At 31.5% G+C, this 21,070-nt stretch overlaps 1 protein-coding gene across 50 annotated transcripts in view; it reads right to left on the reverse strand.

Moving 5' to 3' along the window:
- Nucleotides 1-21,070, reverse strand: part of LOC124408252 (calcium-activated potassium channel slowpoke) — a 115,576-nt gene that overhangs the window by 34,595 nt on the left and 59,911 nt on the right. For 11 of the 50 annotated variants that reach the window (XM_046885063.1, XM_046885037.1, XM_046885059.1 and 8 more), the window contains 6 exons: nucleotides 19,790-19,881; nucleotides 13,416-13,526; nucleotides 10,061-10,166; nucleotides 3,872-4,024; nucleotides 1,952-2,107; nucleotides 170-306 (listed from right to left, as the gene is read on the reverse strand). In XM_046885063.1, coding sequence (XP_046741019.1) covers nucleotides 170-306; nucleotides 1,952-2,107; nucleotides 3,872-4,024; nucleotides 10,061-10,166; nucleotides 13,416-13,526; nucleotides 19,790-19,881 — 755 coding nt within the window. Of the gene's footprint in view, nucleotides 1-169; nucleotides 307-1,951; nucleotides 2,108-3,871; nucleotides 4,025-10,060; nucleotides 10,167-11,945; nucleotides 12,052-13,415; nucleotides 13,527-19,789; nucleotides 19,882-21,070 lie in introns of all 50 variants that reach the window. The other 39 variants (XM_046885080.1, XM_046885046.1, XM_046885069.1 and 36 more) reach the window with 14 other exon arrangements.

A 21,070-nucleotide genomic window follows, 5' to 3' on the forward strand; every position in this document is an offset into this window, starting at 1 on the left:
AATCCCGAATTTCAACCCCACCCAGCGGGGTTAATATCGTTCCGTCTTTCTTCAGATCTGTTTTTTGTCTCCCCCTGAGTTAGTCGTTTCGCTCTGATTTTCTGGTCAGTGATCATTACTTGGGCTCGACGGAGGTGTTTGGTGGTCGTTGAGACTGACTCTGACTTACTCAGTGGCCTTGGCAAATGGCATTCCAATGAAGGTTGGGCTCAGTGTCTCGGTGTACATCTCCATCCCCGTTCCACGGAGGTAGTCATTCTGCCATGCCTGCATATCAGGCGACTGGTTCCAATCAACCAACCATTTCTAAATTACATTTGTACATTTTCATGTACACAATAAACAGGTTTACAGTGATGTATACCGTTCGAAAATTTTTACCCACGATAAAAAAATTTTACACGTCATCATATTATAGAAAAAGTTACGAGTATAAAAAAAAAAGCAAATATCATTGTGTAAAATGTCGTTGATTTTTTTTCATTTTCTTTAATTTTATTTTATTTTATTTTTTTTTTTCATCAGTCTGCGACGAATGTGAATACATGTGATCTTACCATGATCCGTGACTGCAAAGTGAAAACCATGATTTTCGTCGTGTTCCGTGATTCTCTGTTCTTTTTTATTTATTTTTATTTCATGTTTTCTTCATCAATTGGTATGATTGATGATAAATGCGTGAGAGGAATAATGATTGGTTTGATAAACATTGATCGATAAAGGAACGCGGTTTTTCTTTCTCTTTTTTGCGAAGTTATAATATATATATAATATACAAGGGTGGTCCTTGTTCAGGGTGATGAAAAATATTTTCCTCACGGTCCCAAGAATCGACTCCGGATAATTCAAATACAATTTCTTAATTTCTGCCACATTTTTATCTCAGCTTTAACCCCGTCCTATAAGGGGTGGATATCCGGATTTAAAATACTCGTGTTTCGGCCACATTCTCAAAATACATTTTATTGTAAGAGTAAAAATGTTGAAAAACTCTGTAACTGTGAAAGAAATCTGAGAAAAAATTTACATCATCCAGCATACAAGCCAACCCAGACAAATTTCACACCTACTAAATCAAAACTAAAAACGAGATTTAGAGGGTGTGCAATTCGTCTAAATCGCCTGATAAGATGATGTGTATTTTTTCACAGATATTAGCACTAATGCCCTGAACTAAAATCTTTCGGTTGCAGTTTTTTTTTTCTTTCTTTTCTTTTTTTTTTGTAAATTCTTACTCTTGCGATAAAATCTATACTGAGAATCTGACCGAAACACGTGTATTTTAAATGGAGAAATCCACCCTCCTACAGAAAGATGTTAGAGTTGAGATAAGAGTCTGAAAAAAAAAATTATTTATGGAATTGTTTTTTAATTATTTGGAGTCGATTCGAGAGACGGCCGAGAAAAAATTCGAGAACACCCTGAATAAGAACCACCCTAATATATATATATATATATATACATATATATCTTGTTCCATCACTGTAAACAGTTTGCGATATCCCCCACAAATAAAAAAAAAAAAAAAAAAAACAATCATTTCATCAAAAACACACAAAAATCAATACAAACTAAGAAAACATAATAATGGCAATAATAGTAATAATGATAAAACACCGTATATTGTAGAGTAGAGAATAAAAATTCGATAAACGGCGTAAATATTGACGAAAAAAATTTAAAGAAATATAAAAAAGAAACAAAACAACAAAAAGTGAGCAAAAAATGTAATATTAAAACCCCGACAAAAGTAATTGTTATACAACGTGATGTATAATGTATACACATATATATATATATACATATACATATACATTACATATACATAAATGTATATATGTATATGCATGTATATATATATATATATATATATATATAGATGTATAATATGATCAACGATCAGACGCGCTGTTCGTGAGATAGAAAAAAGAGAAGGAACAGGAATACTGACCGTCTTAAAGGAGCGCATGGCGAAGAGGTTGGCCATCATAGTGCTGAAACCTGGTGCTAGGCAGGATTGAGCAATGAAACCCAACTTCAGTTCGGCCAGGCAGATAACGTCGTCACCCTGCTTCCAATCCCATGATGGAATGTTGAGTAAATAGGCCTACAACAATTTCCACCATAGCATTCATTTCAGAGATGAGCAACAGGCACGTGACGAGAAAGAGAGAGAGGGGTGGGTGGGAGGGAGGTAGAGAGAGAGATAGAGAAAGAGAGAAAGAGGAGAAGGAAGACGTTACGAGAAAAAAAAGGTTTCTTTTTTTTCTTTTTTTTTTTCTTTCTTTTTTGAAACCAATCAACAACGGAGAGTATGGGAGAAATTTAGGCGGTCGAATCCCTTGTTCTTTTTTTTTTCTTTCAAAGAAAATAAGAAGATGAAAAGATGAAAGAAAAGATGCGTCGAAATTGATCGATTGACATGCGGCGAATAATAGCCTGCAAATCGATGAATTTCGACGTCCAGTTTTTTTTATGTGTGTAGACAGCTGAACGCGGTACATAGGCGTTCCTAAAACTGTTTCGATAAACAATATACATGTACACATGTACATATTTATAATAGATATATATTATGTGTATGTACAGTAGGATGCTTCGTTTAGGACGATTATTATTATTATTTTTTTCTTCTTTCATTTCCGATTTAAAATTTTATCCATCATGTCGAAATAAAACTTTCATGGAAGTTACAACCCTTAAAAATTGGCATTAAGTATTTCCCCTTAGCGTGAAAAGATTTATCAACTGAAGTACACGTAAGTTAAGATTTTTTTTTTTTTTTTTTCAAAATTCTATATTTTTGCGACTTTTTATGCTATCACATCGGACCAGATCGTAATCTACTAAGAATCTACTAAGATTCTGAGTAAATTGCGATCTGATTCGATGTGATAGCATAAAGTGTTGCAAGGATATAGAATTTTGAAAAAAAAAGATCTTAACTTAGGTGAATTTTAGATGATAAATCTTTACACGCTAAGGGAAAGTACTTAGGGGGTCTATCCAACTGACGAGCAAAAAAAAGACTTTTTTCAAGATTTTTTTCAATAAGTTTTGTAAACATTGATATAGGCTTTGTTAAGCTTAATAATTATACTCTCAAGTGACATAAAAAAAATTTTATATTGATTTTAATCACTTTTTATACACGATAGTCGTAGTTAAAGATGGTTAACCTGAAAGCAAAAAATCGAACGCTTTTAAATTCAGCATGTCAATGCCCTTGGAATGAATCATACTTTTTTTGATATTTCCAAAATTAACAACATGTCGGCCATTTTTCGAAAAAATTGAAAAAGACCGCGTTTCTTTGACGTTTTTTGCAAAAAAATATTATCGAAATGAAAATTTCAAAAATCGTATGATTCATTCCAAGGCCATTAACATGCTGAATGTCTAAGACCTTTAGATTTTTTGGTTGAAATCTGTTTTTCAGACTGACTTTCAACTATCGTGTATAAAAAGTGATTAAAATCAATAATAAATTTTTTTTTATCTAATTCAAGAGTGTATTTATTAAGTCCAACGAAGCGTACATCAATATTTACAGTTAAAACTTATTAAAAAAAATTCTTTCTTCTCGTCAGTGGGGTGGACCCCTTAATGTTAATTTTTGAGAACCATAATTTTCATGAAATTTTCATTTCGACATATTGGATAAATTTTTTATGTTGGAAGTAAAAGAAAGAAGAAAAAAAAAAAATCCTCGTCTGAAACGAAGCACCCCTAATGTATACGTACATGTATATTATGGTAAAAATAATCATGGATCGATCGTCGTATGAACTATGAGGTGAGGGTGGATTGGATTTCCAACCGAGGTGAGGGTAGGGTGTAATGCGTATGAATGAAGTGGATTTCCTCTCACCTTGTTGTGGTATTGCATTAGCTGAATAATGACGCGTATGTCGTCGGAATAATTCTTGATGGAGATGACGCGCATTATGTTTGCCGCGTCTTCGGCGTCCGGATCCTGGCAGTACTTGTTCGCAAGTACCAGACAAGCGTCCGCCTCGTGAACCTAAAAACGTCCACCCATCGCGAGGTTACATTTCAATCCACTCATTGTCAGTTTTCAACGTTCGTACGAATCAACGATGTTATATATATATATATATATATATATTTATCACATAATTTCGCAGATTCATTCTATGATATATATTATCGACGTTACGCCTCGTCGGTGATATTAAAATTTATCCGACTTTTATTCCTCTGCAATTAACTTCGATTAATCGTTTCTTCGAGATCGATCGATCAGTCCAGTTTTTCTAATCTATCATTACCTGCATTTAGTATCTCTATAAAAAATTTATTAATAATGAGCTTCGATGAATTTCGATTCTTTAAATTAAATAGGATCTTTTAATATCACCTGAAGACGTGCGATACGCATATACATTAGGGTGGCGCAAAAAAACCTAATATATATTTTTTTTTTTTCTGAGTCTCTTGTGACAAAATGTTAGTTTTTAATGTTTTAAGAGCCCACTCCAAAGGACAGCTCAAAAAAAAAATTTTAAGAGGTCGCTCCAAATTTTTTAAAATGTCAAAAATCGTCAAATAATTATATTGAAAAAAATTATATTTTCAGTATTTTGTTTGATTTTTAATTCATGTCGTCGTGTATTGTTATCGATTCTTTCTTACTAAAATAAAATAAAATAAATTTATGAAATTTTAATATGAATATTAAGAGGTCGCTCGAAAAGATCTAAAGAAATGCACCAAAAAATTGATAAAAAATTATGAGTGACCTTTCGAAATTCAAATTTTGAACTGTAACTTTCGAAAACTTATTTTTCTTTGGTCTATAAAATTATACCGTAACGAGAAAAATTAAAAAAAAAAAAATCGATTTTTAACAATTTCTGACGTTTTAAAAAATGTGGAGCGACCTCTTAAAAATTTTTTTTGAACTGTCCTTTGGAGTGGGCGCTTAAAACATCAAAAACTCACATTTTGTCCGACGAGACTAAAAAAAAAAAAAATAGTCGGTGTTTTTGCGCCACCCTAATATACATATATATATAAAACTCTCGATTTTGCATCTAAAGTACAAAATACCTAACATATATAATTTTTACCATTTTACTATGTATATAGGTATATGCACGTGTAGTTTCTTTTCTTATTGTTTTTTTTTTAATCACAAATAATTTGCGCAGGTCGTGCAACGTCTTTTTCATTCGATACAGAATATTCCTCCATAGTCTAGTAGATTCAATCATGGAAAAAACTAAGAATCATTGCTGCGTACATGTGTTTACTTGTAGATACTATATTTAGAGGAGGGTGGGGCAAAGTGGGTCCCATAAAGAAAATAATGCCTAAAATCAGAATAAAATGTTTACTTTTCACACGAAAAATTATGTCTAATTATTATCTAGCTTTCTCGAGAAAAAGTAATCATAAATTCATGTTCAGAAAATTCTTTCACTTTGACGAGTCGAGAGTAAAGCACAAGTTGAAACGTTTCGCGTTTACGAGCTGTGCAATTACTCGAGTAAATGATTTCCGAATAATTCATATTTAATACAAAGTTCAAGTTAGTTAATTTTATCCCCATGTTATTTAAAAAATTTCAGGGGGTTCACTTTTCCCCCAAATTTCTTGAGATATAAAAAATTTTAAGGAGCCCACTTTGCCCCACCCATCCCTATACAATAAAACTTGCAATGATCTTGAATTGTACTTTACATGCAAATCTTGTAGCGTTTTCTTGTTAAATCCAGTTTGAATAATAAATTCAATTTTCATCGATTACTATCATCTGGACAGGTTTATTTAAATGAGAGAAAAACGAATGGTTTGAATTGCAAAGATTTTTTTTAGGGGGGTGGGAGGGAGGTTGAGAGGATTGAGGGGGAAGTTTTGGCGGTGGAGAATAGAAGAGCACGAAGACAGGTATAGCAGATGGAAGATTAGTCAAACGTCAAAATCGTACGTCGTATTCCACATAATATGCGTAACGAATACAAGTACAGTCTATATAATAGTATATATTATATATATTATATATATATATATATATTAGAGCGGCGCAAAAAAACCGACTATTTTTTTTTTTTGAGTCTCATGTGACAATATGATAGTTTTTGATGTTTAAAGAGCCCACTCGAAAGGACAGTTCAAAAAAAAAATTCATGAATTAAAAATCATACAAAATACTGAAAATACAATTTTTTTAATTTAATTTTTTGACGATTTTTGACATTTTTTAAAATTTGGAGCGGCCCCTTAAAATTTTTTTTTGAACTGTCCTTTGGAGTGGGCTCTTAAAACATGAAAAACTAACATTTTGTCACACGAGACTCAAAAAAAAAAAATAGTCGGTTTTTTTGCGCCACCCTAATATATATATATATATATATATATATATACATATATATATATTACATGAACGAAATGGATTAAATCGATTGATTTATTTCTCATCGATGGCTCATCTTCACGCAATTCTACGTCCAACGAAGGTTCATTTTATCTGGGTACTGTCCAACAAATAGTTATAACACAATATTTATATATACGTATAATATTATCAGCTCATGCTCCAGGCCGCATATGCAAAATAAGTATACCTAAGTTGCACGATTATTATACGTATATGTATAATAAACAATATATAATACGTATAATAACGCGACTCGAGCATCTGGTTATATGCTTCCAAGGTGCAGGACATCTGGGTTCGAAGATATATGTATTGTGCACTTTGTTTATTACATCTATAACATCGCGAAAAAGTGTTTCGTAATGGCAAACGATGTGTCGTTGTGTATCGATGTCGACAAATAAAAAAACAACAAAAAACAACCCTTCTTCCTGTTCTTTTTTTTCCCCCCCTTTGTTCTTCAAATTTTTCATCCTCCAAAACCCGCGTCTCCGATACCCAGATTAGAATTATAATTTTCGTTGAAAGTTAAGACGGTAAAAACTGTGTATTAAATTGTATTATATTATATTTATAGCAGTAGATATCACGAGAACGAGAAAATGTTTATCGATAAACTTATAAAGTGTGTATAGTGTGTGTATAATGTAAATAATACATATATGCATATCACTATAGAAGAATATGATGGATTTTGACTGTCAACTTGTATGACGAAAGGCGTGAAATACTGGAGGATTTTCTTTTTAAAAAGATTAGTATAATGTAATGTGCGTGTTTTTCCTACCGCTATGAATTGTAACAAGAAGATGATGAAGAAGATGAAGAAGAAGAAGAAGAAGAAGAAGAAAAAGAAGAAGAAGAAAGAAAACTAAAATTCAAAGAAATAATGAAAATAGCAATTTGTTTTACCTATAATACGTAGCAATGATGTATAACAAAATGATATTTAGTAGGTATATATATGATGTATACATACATATATATATATATATACTACGTTGCATGCTGTTAATTATATATACATTACACCTACGAGTACAAATTGTTATATATGTATCGGAAAATTTCTAGATATATATATATATAGGATATATATATATATATATACATATTCATCAGTATAAAAATAATCATAATAATTAAGGTTGAGTTATACAATATATATGTATATATCCTATATATTATTTTTACATGCAGGGAAATCCTCTATAAAACTCTGTTATAAAATATTCTACTTTTCCTATTGACCTAGATGTCATGTAATAGTAAGAATCTACCGAAAACAAAGAAGATAGATAAGAATTATAAATAAAATGGAATTATGTTGAAAATAAATTGAAAGAAGAGAATAAGAATAAAAAGAAGTAGAAAGAAAATGTTTCGTTTCTTCAAGAGCAGCAGCACCTACATGACTAGCTTCGAAAAAGACGGGCACTTACCCACCTGGGTCATCAGCAGGCATGGGTCTATCCACAGGTAACCTAGCTTTGTATCACAAGGTGTCACATATCGTCTGATATGTTTATGGGCGGGTACATAGTTTTTTTTTATATATATATATATATACATATTATGGGTGAGCATGTGGGGGATTCGTGTCGTTTAATGTTCAGTATACGTGCGTGCTCGCGTCTTTATAACCAATGGAAAATTCTAAATTCTACAAGAATTTGGTGAAAAGTTTTCTAAGAGGAATGGTTTTGTGAAGAAATTCTTCGACTCGATGAATAAATTTTGAAGATCTGAACCCCTGACCCGTGACAGACTCATAACTTTTCTTCGTCGTCGTTTTTTTGTTTTTCTTTTTTCTGTTTCTGTAACCCTTCTTTATCCCTGGATAAAATTTTCAGCTCTACTCAACATGTGATATATATATATACTGTTACTGAGGTATTTGTATGTACTGTGTAAAACGATATAATAATTTTTATATTGAAAAAATTGAACGTACCTATTTTATGGGTGTGAAAAAAAAATATATATTTATATATATATGTAGTGTGTATTAAGGGATTTGGAAGGATATAATTAATCATAATGCCGTAATTGGTGAAATATTTAACAGATGGTTGTTTTTTTTTTTTTTGCAATAAACGAAAATGAAACGTGGGGTGAAGAAAAAAAAAAAATTCTGCTGAAGAAGTGCAAGCGTCTGAGATCTTGGTTTTTTTTTTTTTTTTTTTATATATATATATATATGATTTTTTTTTTTATCGGGTACATCTCTTCGAAATCCAATATCTTCAAACCGATTCCAGAATTTCTCCGATTCTTTCGATATTCGTAACAATTCCGAGAAATTTTTGACAAACTTTATTTGAAATCACTATACTAACATCCATCTCTATCTCTCTCTCTCTCTCTCTCTCTCTCTGCGATATTATCTCCCATAATTTATATCTCCGAATATATTCAAAATATTAAATGCTTTTTGTACGCCAGATCTCACTTTATACGATTAACAATTCGACAAAGAAAAGAAAACGATGATGACAATGACGATGATGATGATGATAAAGAAGAAGAAGAAGAAGAAGCAGAAGAAAAAGAAGGAAGAGAAGAAGAGAAAAAAAAATGTTTCCGAAAAAGCTGAAAACGCTGAGAACGAAAGGTTGTAAGGTGAAGAAAAAATAAATAAATAAATAAATAATAAAACAAAAGAACGGAAGAAGAGAAAAAAAAAACACAAGTGCTAAAAGTAGCGGGGAAATCTTAGAAGGGAACACACAGGCAACAACCATTTCCTGGCACACCAGCATCATTATTGCTGCAGTATAATTTCGGGATTTCAAATGGGTATATATATAGGTATGTATGTATATTTACAATCGCAACAAGTAGTAATCATGACTGTGGGTAATTAATGCAATAATTTTTGGAATAATCATACGCCGACTTATATGTGCTATATACTTTTATACACATGATAAGCAATGATTTGACGAAAGAGAAGAAAAATCAAAAATAAAGTAAAAGGAATAAAAAAAAAAAAAAAAAAAAAAAAAACGTATCGCGCGATTACAATTTCATTGAACAACAGCAACAACGAATTCAAAACGATAAAAAAAAAAAAAAAAAATACTGACAATTTTCCGAAGTGTCAAACCGTGAGATATCCCAATGATCGTCGTCGAACAGGAGAAACATGACCGAAAATAACAACAAGAAGTAAGGAAGGAATAGAGAAAAAAGTAAAATCTACCCAAAAACACGTCGTGAAAACTACCGCGAACCGACATGGTGACAAATTTTTTTTTTTTTTTTTTTTTTTTTCAACTTTTTTTCTTTTTCTCTGTTCTTGTTCGACCGCTTCATTTTTGCCAGGGTGCGAGGCTTGACGTGGGTCATACGGGGGGGTGTGGGGCGGGGGCGGGGGACGTGAAAAGTCAAGAGTCTATAAAAGAGAAAAAAAAAAAAAAAAAAAAAAAAAAAACCATCGACCGCGGTCGTTGATACATAATATTTATGTATATTATATATTATAGGCCTATAGGTAGGTATATATATATATATAGTATATTGAAAATGTTAGTGTAGGTTTACTTATATCGTTTTTTCATTTGTCTGTTTGTTTTTGTTTTTCTTTTAAATCTTTTCTTTCTTTCTTTAATTCTCTTTTTTTTTTTCTATAGTGTGAACTGGGTGTTGGCTCACCTTGACCCGTTGAAGGTCAATGGGGTTCATGATGGTCCCCTGAAAGAACTCGACGGTGGTGAAGTGTCGTTTGAACAGTCCCTCCAGCTCTAGGTCCGGCGGTTTCCTGCTCGGCCAAGCCCGACAAACCATACGTTTTATATCATAACATTCACCTCTAATAATTCGTGTATGCCTTTACAAAATATGTATACATATATAACGTATTATGGTATATTATAATGTACCTATTAATTATGCAGTAATATTATATGTATGCGTGATCATTGTATTATAATAATAATAATAATAATAATAGTAATAGTAATAGTAATAATAAAAATGTGATATTATACATATATATATATATATATATATATATATATATATATATATATGTAATATATATGTAATATATGAGTAATTCTCTCTAATTTTAAATTTCAGCTACTGCACGCTTATCCTGCCCCATAGCTCGATACAGCATGCCATGCAGATATTTGCAGGCGGTTGCTTTTATCTACGTCGCGTGACCGCCTCTTGTAACGATCGTTGTAATTCATCTTTCATTTTCGCGTCACACGTGTTGTGAGAGAAAACAAGAGAGGAAAAAAAAAAAAAAAAAAAGGATAAAAAATTTCCTATTCATAGAACGAAAAATAGTTCGTCAAAAATGACAATTTGTTTATTATATCTGTATATTGAAGGCCTAGGGAAAACGGTGAAAGTTATCCAAGCCAGATGAGCCAATTTTGATAAGAAACGAGATACATTAACTAAGAGATGGAAAAAACAAGCCGGGTGAATGACACTTAATGCTTTGGTATACGTATAATTGATCATTCGAGACAACTATAATTGCAAAATATTACCTGCACCCGAATCGAACTGGGTGATAAAGTAACCAAATGTTGATAGGACTTTTGTGTTCTCCCCCACGTAGGTTGGCAACACAATTTTTTGTCCAGCGCACACTCGAGCCAGAAAAGCAAACGAATTTCTATTGTTTGTTTTAATAAAAACAACTAAAATCAATGCTGCCACTCTTGCGAGCAAATTTTTTTTTTCAACGTTTGTTTCGAAAAATAAAACTGTGCAAAACTGTCGACGCCGGTATCTCGAGTAGCAAATCGAAGTAACGTCGTTACCGATCGCAGGTAAAACAGTTGTCGGTCAGTCGACGCGATAAAATTTCGTCAAACTTTCCCGAATCATTAGAAAAATAAGAAAAAAAACTATACGAGACTTGCTGAACGGTAAACAAAGAAATTCGCATCACGTATCGCGAAACATAACCTCTACAAAAGCTACGTTCGAGAATGGAATCTTGTGGTGGCCAGCCTGCGTGAAAAAACAAAAAAATCTCGATCGAACACTCTGTATCAATCCGCTGTACCAATAAACTTCACCCTTTTTCCTTTCGGCACGTGATCGTATACGTGACGTATTACAGTCATGTGCCAAGAGACGGTTCCGCGTATAATTTCAATCAACTCTAAGATATTGAGCATATAACAGTAGTAATAGTAATAATAATAATAATAATAACAATAATGATGATATAAAAATGTTTAAAAAAAAAAAAAAAAAAAAAACAATAACAACAATGATAATAATCGTATGAAAATTTATGAAATTAATAATAATGATAAAAATAATAACAACATTAACTATAAAAAACAACAATAATAATGATAATACAAGTTAATAATAAGTAATGAAAACGAGAAGAGCGTATATATTAGGTATGTATAATATCAACAGTCGTCGGACCCAGATGAATACTGTAAGAAGTGTTCCTAAAAAGGACAAGGGACAGGAGGGTTGGGCATGGGAATCGGGGGTGTTGGGGTGGGCAGGGGGAGGAGGAGGAGAAGGTTAGGTCAGGTTAGGTTGCGGGGGGTACCTTGACGCGTTCCAGGTCCACCGCGTTCATCATGGTTCCCTGAAAAAACTCCACGGTCGTGTAATGCCTCTTGAGGAGACCCTCGAGTTCCAAATCCGGTTCTTTCCTGCAAGCACATATCGCCACTCCTTACATCTCGGGTAACCCCCTGACCCTTGCGTCATCCCCTTTATAATACCTAAACTTTTTTTATACACACCTTGTATATCCTTCTTACATTCGTTTATGTACCGTCTGTTTTATTTATATTCTGTTTTTTTCATCTCTCTTTTTGTTTAGGTATTTATTTATCAAATTGCACGCCTTGTATTACATACTTACCATTTTTTTTTTCTCATTTTCTTCTGTTTCCTACCCATTTCAACCCTGCGATACGTCGAATCGATCACTCGATAATACATGTAATCTGCCTTTTTCACCTAATTTTTTTTCCTTTCGTTCAAATCTTACGTTATTCTTCAATTAACGATAACAATAACGATAGTAATAATAATTCACTATCACTAATTATATTCTATAACGTAGGTACTATAGAAGGATAAGAATTCTTTTGGGCAGGTTAAAGCGTCAATTAATACTAAAACGATGTGCAATAATGATGTGAGAATGAATTTTTCGAATGTAAATCAAAGAAGTTACTTTCTCTTCAACACTCGATGCAAATTATAATATACGCGATATGATCATCACACTGAACCTTATATTCATAGCCCTTGTACCTTGTGTACAACACGTGTATCACACGTGAATTTGCGATAAAAATTAATACTGCAAAAAAAAAAAAAAAAAAAAAAAAAAAAACTTACAAGGGGGGGGAGGGATAATACCTATGATAATAGAACACGTGGACATATTTTGTGTATAGAATTATGTCGAAATTTCGAATAAGACGAAATAATATGATTTTTACGGCATGGGCATTGAAAAGTCCACTTTTTGTGGCAGTTTTCGTTCCGTAAAGTGACGCTTTATACGGCAGCGAACAGCGTTGCGGAATAAAGTCTTTATTCCGCAGTTTTGATGCGCAGTTCGAAGTGCGCGTCCCAAACTGCCGAATAAAGTAGCTCGTCGAAGAGATCGCGACATAACCTCACTCTTCGTTTTGCTTTTAAATGACCATACCGTAAAAAATATTGCACGTGGCATGCCCGTAAACCGTTTTTTGGCTCGGATAATTTCAGTACTCGCTTCCGGCTCACCTTCAGCTCGTCCAGAAATCTTTATCCTTGCCAAAAAACCAGGCGGTTTACGGATATGCCACATAAATAGCTATTCTTATATCGTAAACCTGAGTGTTAAAATATTGACAACCATGAAGAATATTAATTATTGCGAACAACAATATTGATACGAAATAATAAATATGTATGTATATAGATATAGATATAGATATGAATGAAATAATGCGAATGATGTTGATAATGAAAATGAAAATGAAGATGAAACGAGACTCCCTAAATACTGTCATACCTGTGCAAGAAGACAACCTCTACGTCGACGTCCTCGCGATCCTCGTGAAGAAAGTCCTTGAGGAAGTGGGACACAGACTCGTAGGTGATGTGACCGCAAACAACAATGTGTCTGCCAACACAGACACACACACATGTTAGATGAACCGTAATGCCGATTTTTATACATCAACTATATAACCCAGTTGTTTCCATCTCTCAAGATTTATTATCAATTAACTAATTAATTAATTAAGTAATTATCAATACAAATACAGAAACAACTGACCTCTGGTGCTAGTTAACCTTAAATTATTTATAATATATTGTATATAGGTATAGTATATAAATAGGTTATATTAATCGCAAGGATCTGTTATTGTACAGTTTTTTTTTTTTTTTTTTTTTTTTTGTACATTGGCTCACAGCTATCGAGCGATAATAATATCTTGTGTATATGTATATAGATATGTTTAAATAATTCTTCTCCCTTTTACACGTCATATACATGATTAAAAACGATGGGAAATTTAATTGGATTGAAAAGAAAAAATTCAACTAGGAGGAGAAAAGAAAAGAAAAATGTTATTAATAAACACTACAAGACGGATGGTATTTCCTCTTTTAACTATATATGTATATATATATATGTGATCTATAAGTAACATACTTATTTTACCATTATTTGTTTTTATACCATTTTAGTCTGCTGCCACAATAAATTTTTTGTATTACACATTCGTTATAAGTATTATATGTATAATATAAGTTCGCACAACTGAAAGATTCGTTCGTTCTTACAATTTTTGTTCTTGTTGTTTTTTTTTTTTTTTTTTTTTTTTTTTCCCCATTCTAATATTTATAATATATAAATATATTGAATATTCAAGTTATATTTTAAGTTTATATTTGCACAAGTCATACCGAAGTGATTGTGAATTGAGTAAATCTTTGCATCTTTGTATTCGCATTAAGAAAAAATAAATAAATTACATAATTATTTTATTACAATTATCACAGTTTCACGAGTGCGTACTTATATTGTATTTATAGAATTTAATAACGATTTATAATAACTATATAACAACAGCAACAACAACAACAAATACGAAGAAAATAATAGTAACGATAATAAATAATAATTATAATATTAATAACAATGATACGCGTGAATAAATTTGCAATTGAACAAGCAGCAGTCAAAATTTATCTAAATATATATACGTATTCGATGGTACGTATATGTACACATGCAATACATACATATATATGTATATATATATATATATATATATATTTTTTTTTTTTATATAAATGCATATATATGTATGTACATACCTGTATTATAGAATACTACACGAATATTATATTTTTCAACTACCAGCAATGTCATATATATATATATTTATAATAATGTATATTGTTTATCGTACTCTATATAATAATGTTGACTGGTTTGTAAAATAAACGAAAACAAACAACAACGAAAAACAACAGCTGAACAAAAAATAACAAACACACTCACACATGCACGTATATTCAGTTTACGTATACACACGAAGAAAAATTTTCAGTTTTGACAGTCAAAATTATGTTACTATGTGATTAAACTTTGGGATTCATGTGAAAAATCCAGAAAACTTGGCGAGAAATAATAAAGAAAAAATTTTTTTTTTTCTACAAATAGATTAATTGAATTGAAATTGGAAATAATTTTGTAGCAATGTTTTTCGAACGGTTTTCCAATCATTGTAATAAGGAAATTCAACGTTTCAATATATCTAATTTAAGCTACGTTATAATAATCAAATCGAAATATCGAAATTTTTTTATCCATTGAAAGAAAAATCTGTCGACAAAATGCGTCTGGGAGTTAAATTTTCCGAAAAAGGAAGAAAAAACGAAATCAAAGAAAAAACGCATGCTCTTTTTTCCGAATGTATACACGTGTACAATATACGCATATTATACATATATAAATGCATTAACAGTAAATTAAGGATAAAATCAATCAAAAAACAATGAAAAACAATTATGTTTCAGTTACGTGAAATAAACAAGATGAAGATGTTAGAAACGGAGAAAAAAAAATTGGTGTAAAAATAATGATTACGATGAAATAGTGTAATTGATTATCATCACAGGTGCGTATACTACGTGGATGTTTTATGCATAAAGGTATATAAGTTGCCGTGTATAAGTAATTTCATGCGAAGAATAAACTATATATAAAAAAATTATAACACGTTTGGCATAGTAACAATAATACGAACTGCAAAACTGTCATTTCGACGTTAATTGTAAAATCGCCCTGCGGATGTGATAGAAAATTATAAATTATCATGATATTATTATTAAATTACGATCGATGTGTGTACATGAATAATACAAAGGTACGAATAGTCGTACAATATCACAACATAACGTATATATATATATTGCGAATAAATTTAGTACGCGGTAAAATTCGAAAAACCAATTTTTTTTTTTTTTTTTTTCCTTCTTCCAAAAACTGAGCAGGTATCTTCAAATCCGTCCCGAGCTTCGAAATTCGTATATTGTTATCAGGAATCCGTCAATAATAAAGTAGATAATAACAATAAATAATAGATAATGATAACAATAATCGTAATAACGAGTGTATTAAATAATAAATTCAAATTATAACGCATAGGTTGGATAATTGTGAGAAGGTTATTTTCACGTGTGTGTTTGCGTGTATATGTGCGAGCGCGCGCGTGTGTGTGTGTGTGTACGTGTGAGCGTATAAATTCATTAAAATATGTGACAATTATAAATTATTATTATTATTATTATTATTATTATTATTATTATTATTATAAAATATCATATTATATATATATAATATATAATATATAGATGTGTCAAGGCGGTAGGATTTATACGGTCGATTAATTACTGCGGGAATTTTCTCTGACTCGATCTATATATTATAAACTTTGTCATTAACAGCAGACGACGGTATGACTGGTGTGTGTATAACTGCATGTAGGTAAAGCCTAAGAAAAGTGGCCCGAATTGAAAAACCTCGGCTCGAATTTGGAAATTATTTAGAAATTAAAAAATTTCAAAATAAATTATAGATAAATATATAATATATTAAATTATATATGTATATTTTAATATTATAATGGTACAGCTGACGACTGCAATTTTATTTTATTACATGGAAAAAAAAATAAAATTAATCCACTATTTTACAATGGGAATAAATCTGTGCAAGCCCTCGACCTGAGGAGAGGAAAATCATATAATCGATTCAACAACCAGTTATAGGGAATCGTGACACTACTTTTAATTAATTACGTGTATTAGAAACTCGTGCAACGGATTATGAATAAAGGTTTCCGTTCGTCTTGTCCCAATTGATAATATATGTAATATATGTCATGTATAAAAAGAAGCGAAAGAAAAGATAATAATATGTATTAAATTGTGAATAAGTGAACAGTAAGGAAAATCCGGTTACAACTTATTTTACGTTTATTAAAATAGAACAGAATTTTATCATTATTATTGTTGCTGAGAGCCATACTAAAGAAAAAAACGATACTAAACGTGTCCGCGAATCATTTCAATTAATATTATTACGGTTCAAAAAACAAAAAAACAAAAAAAAATCAAAGATTTCCATTCTCCTTCAAACTCTATAAGCGAATTTCTGTAAACCGAATTAATTGTAAACTGTTCTAACCAGACTCTAACGATTCGTTATCGAAAGTGTTTTTAAACAAAAACAATAATAATAATAATAATAATAATAATAATAAAACTGAATACGTAGTGAGCGTATGAGTACGGGTATGCCTCCGGGGTGCAGTTCAAAGGTGCTTCAACAACAATAACAATAACAACAACAACATATCGTACCATGCTGGGAACGTATGATAACGATGTTACAAATAATAATTTTTTCTTCTTCTCTGCACCTTGTATAATACGTGGTTATACGGTGGTATAAAATAAACTGAACCCAACACGATTGATTTGAATCGAAAATGCAAAAGAAAAAAAAAAAAAAAAAAAAATGGTTGGTCATAATAATACGAATGCTTGCCAGCGGCGTTTTAATGAGTGATGTCGACATTTAAAGACATATAACGTGCATTATATACTCGTGTGTGTATATATATATATATTAATATATATATATTAATTGTGTGCACGGGGTATATAAATATTAAATATATACCTATAAATATTGTAGGTAGAATAAAAATATAAGTATAAAATGTACAAATGTCGACGTTAATTCAGAGACGGCTGGTTCATCGGCCGAGTCGATCGCGTCGGTAACGCAGATTCAGCCTGCAGTACCACTGTCGGTCGGGTGCTCCTGGCGGAATCTGCGTTACCGACGCGATCGACTCGGCCGATGAACCAGCCGTCTCTGAATTAACGTCGACATTTGTACACGAGGAGTAATAATGCAACGACATAAATCATACACGTACACGTAGCGTATTAATTAGTGGTTCTTATCTGCAGGAGGTTTAATTATACATATAGTGGGTGGATTTTCCGTAATCGAGATGCGGGGAGGGTGAGGTGAAAATTATCTTTTTCTTTCTTTTCATATTTTTTCCGAAAAATTTAAACACGCAATACTGTGATATGTACCTAATGGTCAAGATGAATTTCAGACGGCTTTCTCTTTTTCTGTATCATGATTGGTTTTTCGTTTTTTGGGGCTGCACCCTCACCCGGTCCGACTCGAATATCAAGGTGGACAGATATACGGACTAAACTATACATATATATAATATATATATATATATAATTATATATATTGACAAAATTGCTTATATAATACAGACATAATATTTTATACACACACACACACGAAGGGCGGAGAGGGGCTGGAGTTTTTAAATTGGTGTAGAATTGCAGATTGCAGGCCAGGAGGGTTTACATAACATATGCACAATACGTTATCGAATAAGGTTTTTAGGTATATATGTATAATTCTGGAAGGTGCTTAGCTAAATTATGCCGGATAACGTGTTACATATAAATATGTAGAGGTAGATTACGACAGTCATGGGATTGTGCAGTGGGTGCCGTTTCTGTCTTTCTTTATTTTATCTTTTTACCATCTTTTTTTTTTTTTTTTTTTTTTTTTTTTTTGTATTTTATTTTATAAACGCAACACGACGCTGGCGAGAAAAATCTCAAAGTGAAAAGAATGCAAGAAAAAAGGAAAAGTAAAGTTAGAAAAAAAAAAAAAAAAAAAAAAAAACACCAAGCGTAGAATCGTCGGTTACGTAAATTTGTTATTAAATACAAATGAATTCGGCGGGAATTTTTTCTTCGCTTTTTTTTATTCCCATCTTTTCTCGTCTCTTTCATCAACACTTACGTTAGACACTAAAGGAGCTAAAGGGGTGCTTTTCTTATCAGAGACTGAATTCTTGTGGCGCAGAGTGCCACGAGATGTACATATAATACAGTATGTATCATGTGTGTTATATGATTTCTATTCAAGGCTGGAAGGTAAGAGGAATTATTATATTATGCATATTATAAGTGCTAAGGATGGAGGAAAATTGGGTCGAGGTATTCCTTTTCACCTTTCGTTCTCTCTTTTTTTCATTGTAATTATAGATTTTTCTATATACCTATAGTGTTTCGTATAAGACGGTGTTTTTTTTTTTCTTCGTTTCCTTTTTTCTTATTCCATATCATTTCTTTCGTTTTGTCTCGAATTTAGCTGTGATACATATGTATATGATGTACATATATATGTATATTAGAATAATATAATAATTTTCCATGTCATCTCGCACGACGATTTTCCCTCGCAATATTTGATTCGCTTCGAAATTTTGTTTTATACGATTCTACGATCTAAAAAAAAGGACTCCGAAATTGTTTTACATTTTTTCCTCCAACCGTTATTGTTTTATGAATATAAAAATGACCGGACAAGTGTCAAAGTGATAGGAATAATGAAAAATATAATTTTTAGTAAATTATTTTTTTTTTTTTTTCTCAAAAATACTTGAAAAGAATCCGATTTTCCGACGGATCCGAATAATCACAAAACAAAATTAACGCTTGTAGAAAATTCAGAAGCTCTTTTTTGAAATCGGATAATCGTATAACAAAATCGTAAAGCAAATCATAAATGCCGGATTGCAGATGGAAAATCATTAGTGGATTTATCATGGAAAGCGCATATACACATATATATATACATATATACAATATTTAATGTATGTATTTACATACGTTTATATATTGCATATGTTTGATTAATGGATTCTCGTTGATGATTATGAATTTGAAAGAAAAAAAAATTTCTAAATTTTTTTTTTTATTTCAAACACTGATTTCTTTTTTTTTTTTTTTTTTGTATATAATGGCGTATCTCACCTGCGACCTCGCTCGTTCTTCAATGTGCCACCGTACTTGTTTCGCGTCCCGATCAGGTCAATTATCTCGGGGATACAACTGGCGAATATGGCCTATATACACCACGTGTGGATAGAACAGAACACAACACTCGCGTCAGTACAAGCTTGAAAGTTTTTGCCTAGTAGGTATATCTTTACATATTTTTTTGTCACTGCGTATTAGTTTGTGGTTTTTGTTTTGTTTTTTTTTCTGATTTTTAAACTTTCTTTCCGTTCGATATTTTTCTCCTCAATTTTTGCTCTTTTCGTTACAGTTTTTTTTTGTATTTTTTTTTTTTTTTTTTTTTTCTTGTTTTCTTTCACACCTCTCTTTCAAATTTTCACCGCTATTTTTCACGTCGGCGCGGGGGGAGGGAGGGTGATGAAGGGGACCGGAAATGTCTCATCGGGGGATAATTGAAACGGAGTGGGTAACGTGAGACAAACAGAGAGAGAGAGAGAGAGAGAGAAAGAGAGAGAGAAGATAAGACACAGAGAGAAAGACGAACGGGGGTTGAGTTGTTTCATTTGTCATTTTTTGGATTTTTTTTGTTTGTTATTTTTTCTTCTTTTTCGTTTTTTTTTTCCTCTTTTCAGGGGATACATGTGGGACTTTATCTCGGTACACACACACACATATATAGAGACAATCGGAAGAAGTATTTTGTGTTTGTGTTTTTTTTTTTTCTTCCGTTGCGTTCCAACGGTTTTTCTTTCATATATATATATTTTTTTTTTCTCGTATTTTTTGCACCGTTATTATTGGCCATGTTTTTTTCTTTCTCTTGTTGTAGTTTTTTTTTTTTTTTTTTTTTTTCTCTCATCATTACTTTTTTACACACAACGAGCATCGCGGCCTCGCACAGAGGATATTTTTGCACGCTTTAGGCAGTGCAATTTTCGGCACTACATAACACGTGGTATATATATATATATATATATATATATGCATATGTATGTTTATGTATATATAAATATAAATAAAAACCGCTATGCGAGCCACCGCCGATATACATTATTTAGACATACGTGACAAATGTATGTATTGTATAATGTATCAGTTACATGTCAAGATGATGTGAAAATTTCTGTTTTTTTTTTTTCTTTCTTTTTTTTCTCTTTACTCTGTTTTTGTTTCTCAAAAACACAGAAATTACTGTAGTACTGTAGTGTATATATATATAATATTTCAATGTTATACGTAATAATGATTTATGTATAATTATACGCTATATATGAGGTTAAATGAAAATTAAGAAGA

The sequence above is a fragment of the Diprion similis genome, chromosome 7 (assembly GCF_021155765.1).
Source record: "Diprion similis isolate iyDipSimi1 chromosome 7, iyDipSimi1.1, whole genome shotgun sequence".
NCBI classification, from domain to species: domain Eukaryota; kingdom Metazoa; phylum Arthropoda; class Insecta; order Hymenoptera; family Diprionidae; genus Diprion; species Diprion similis.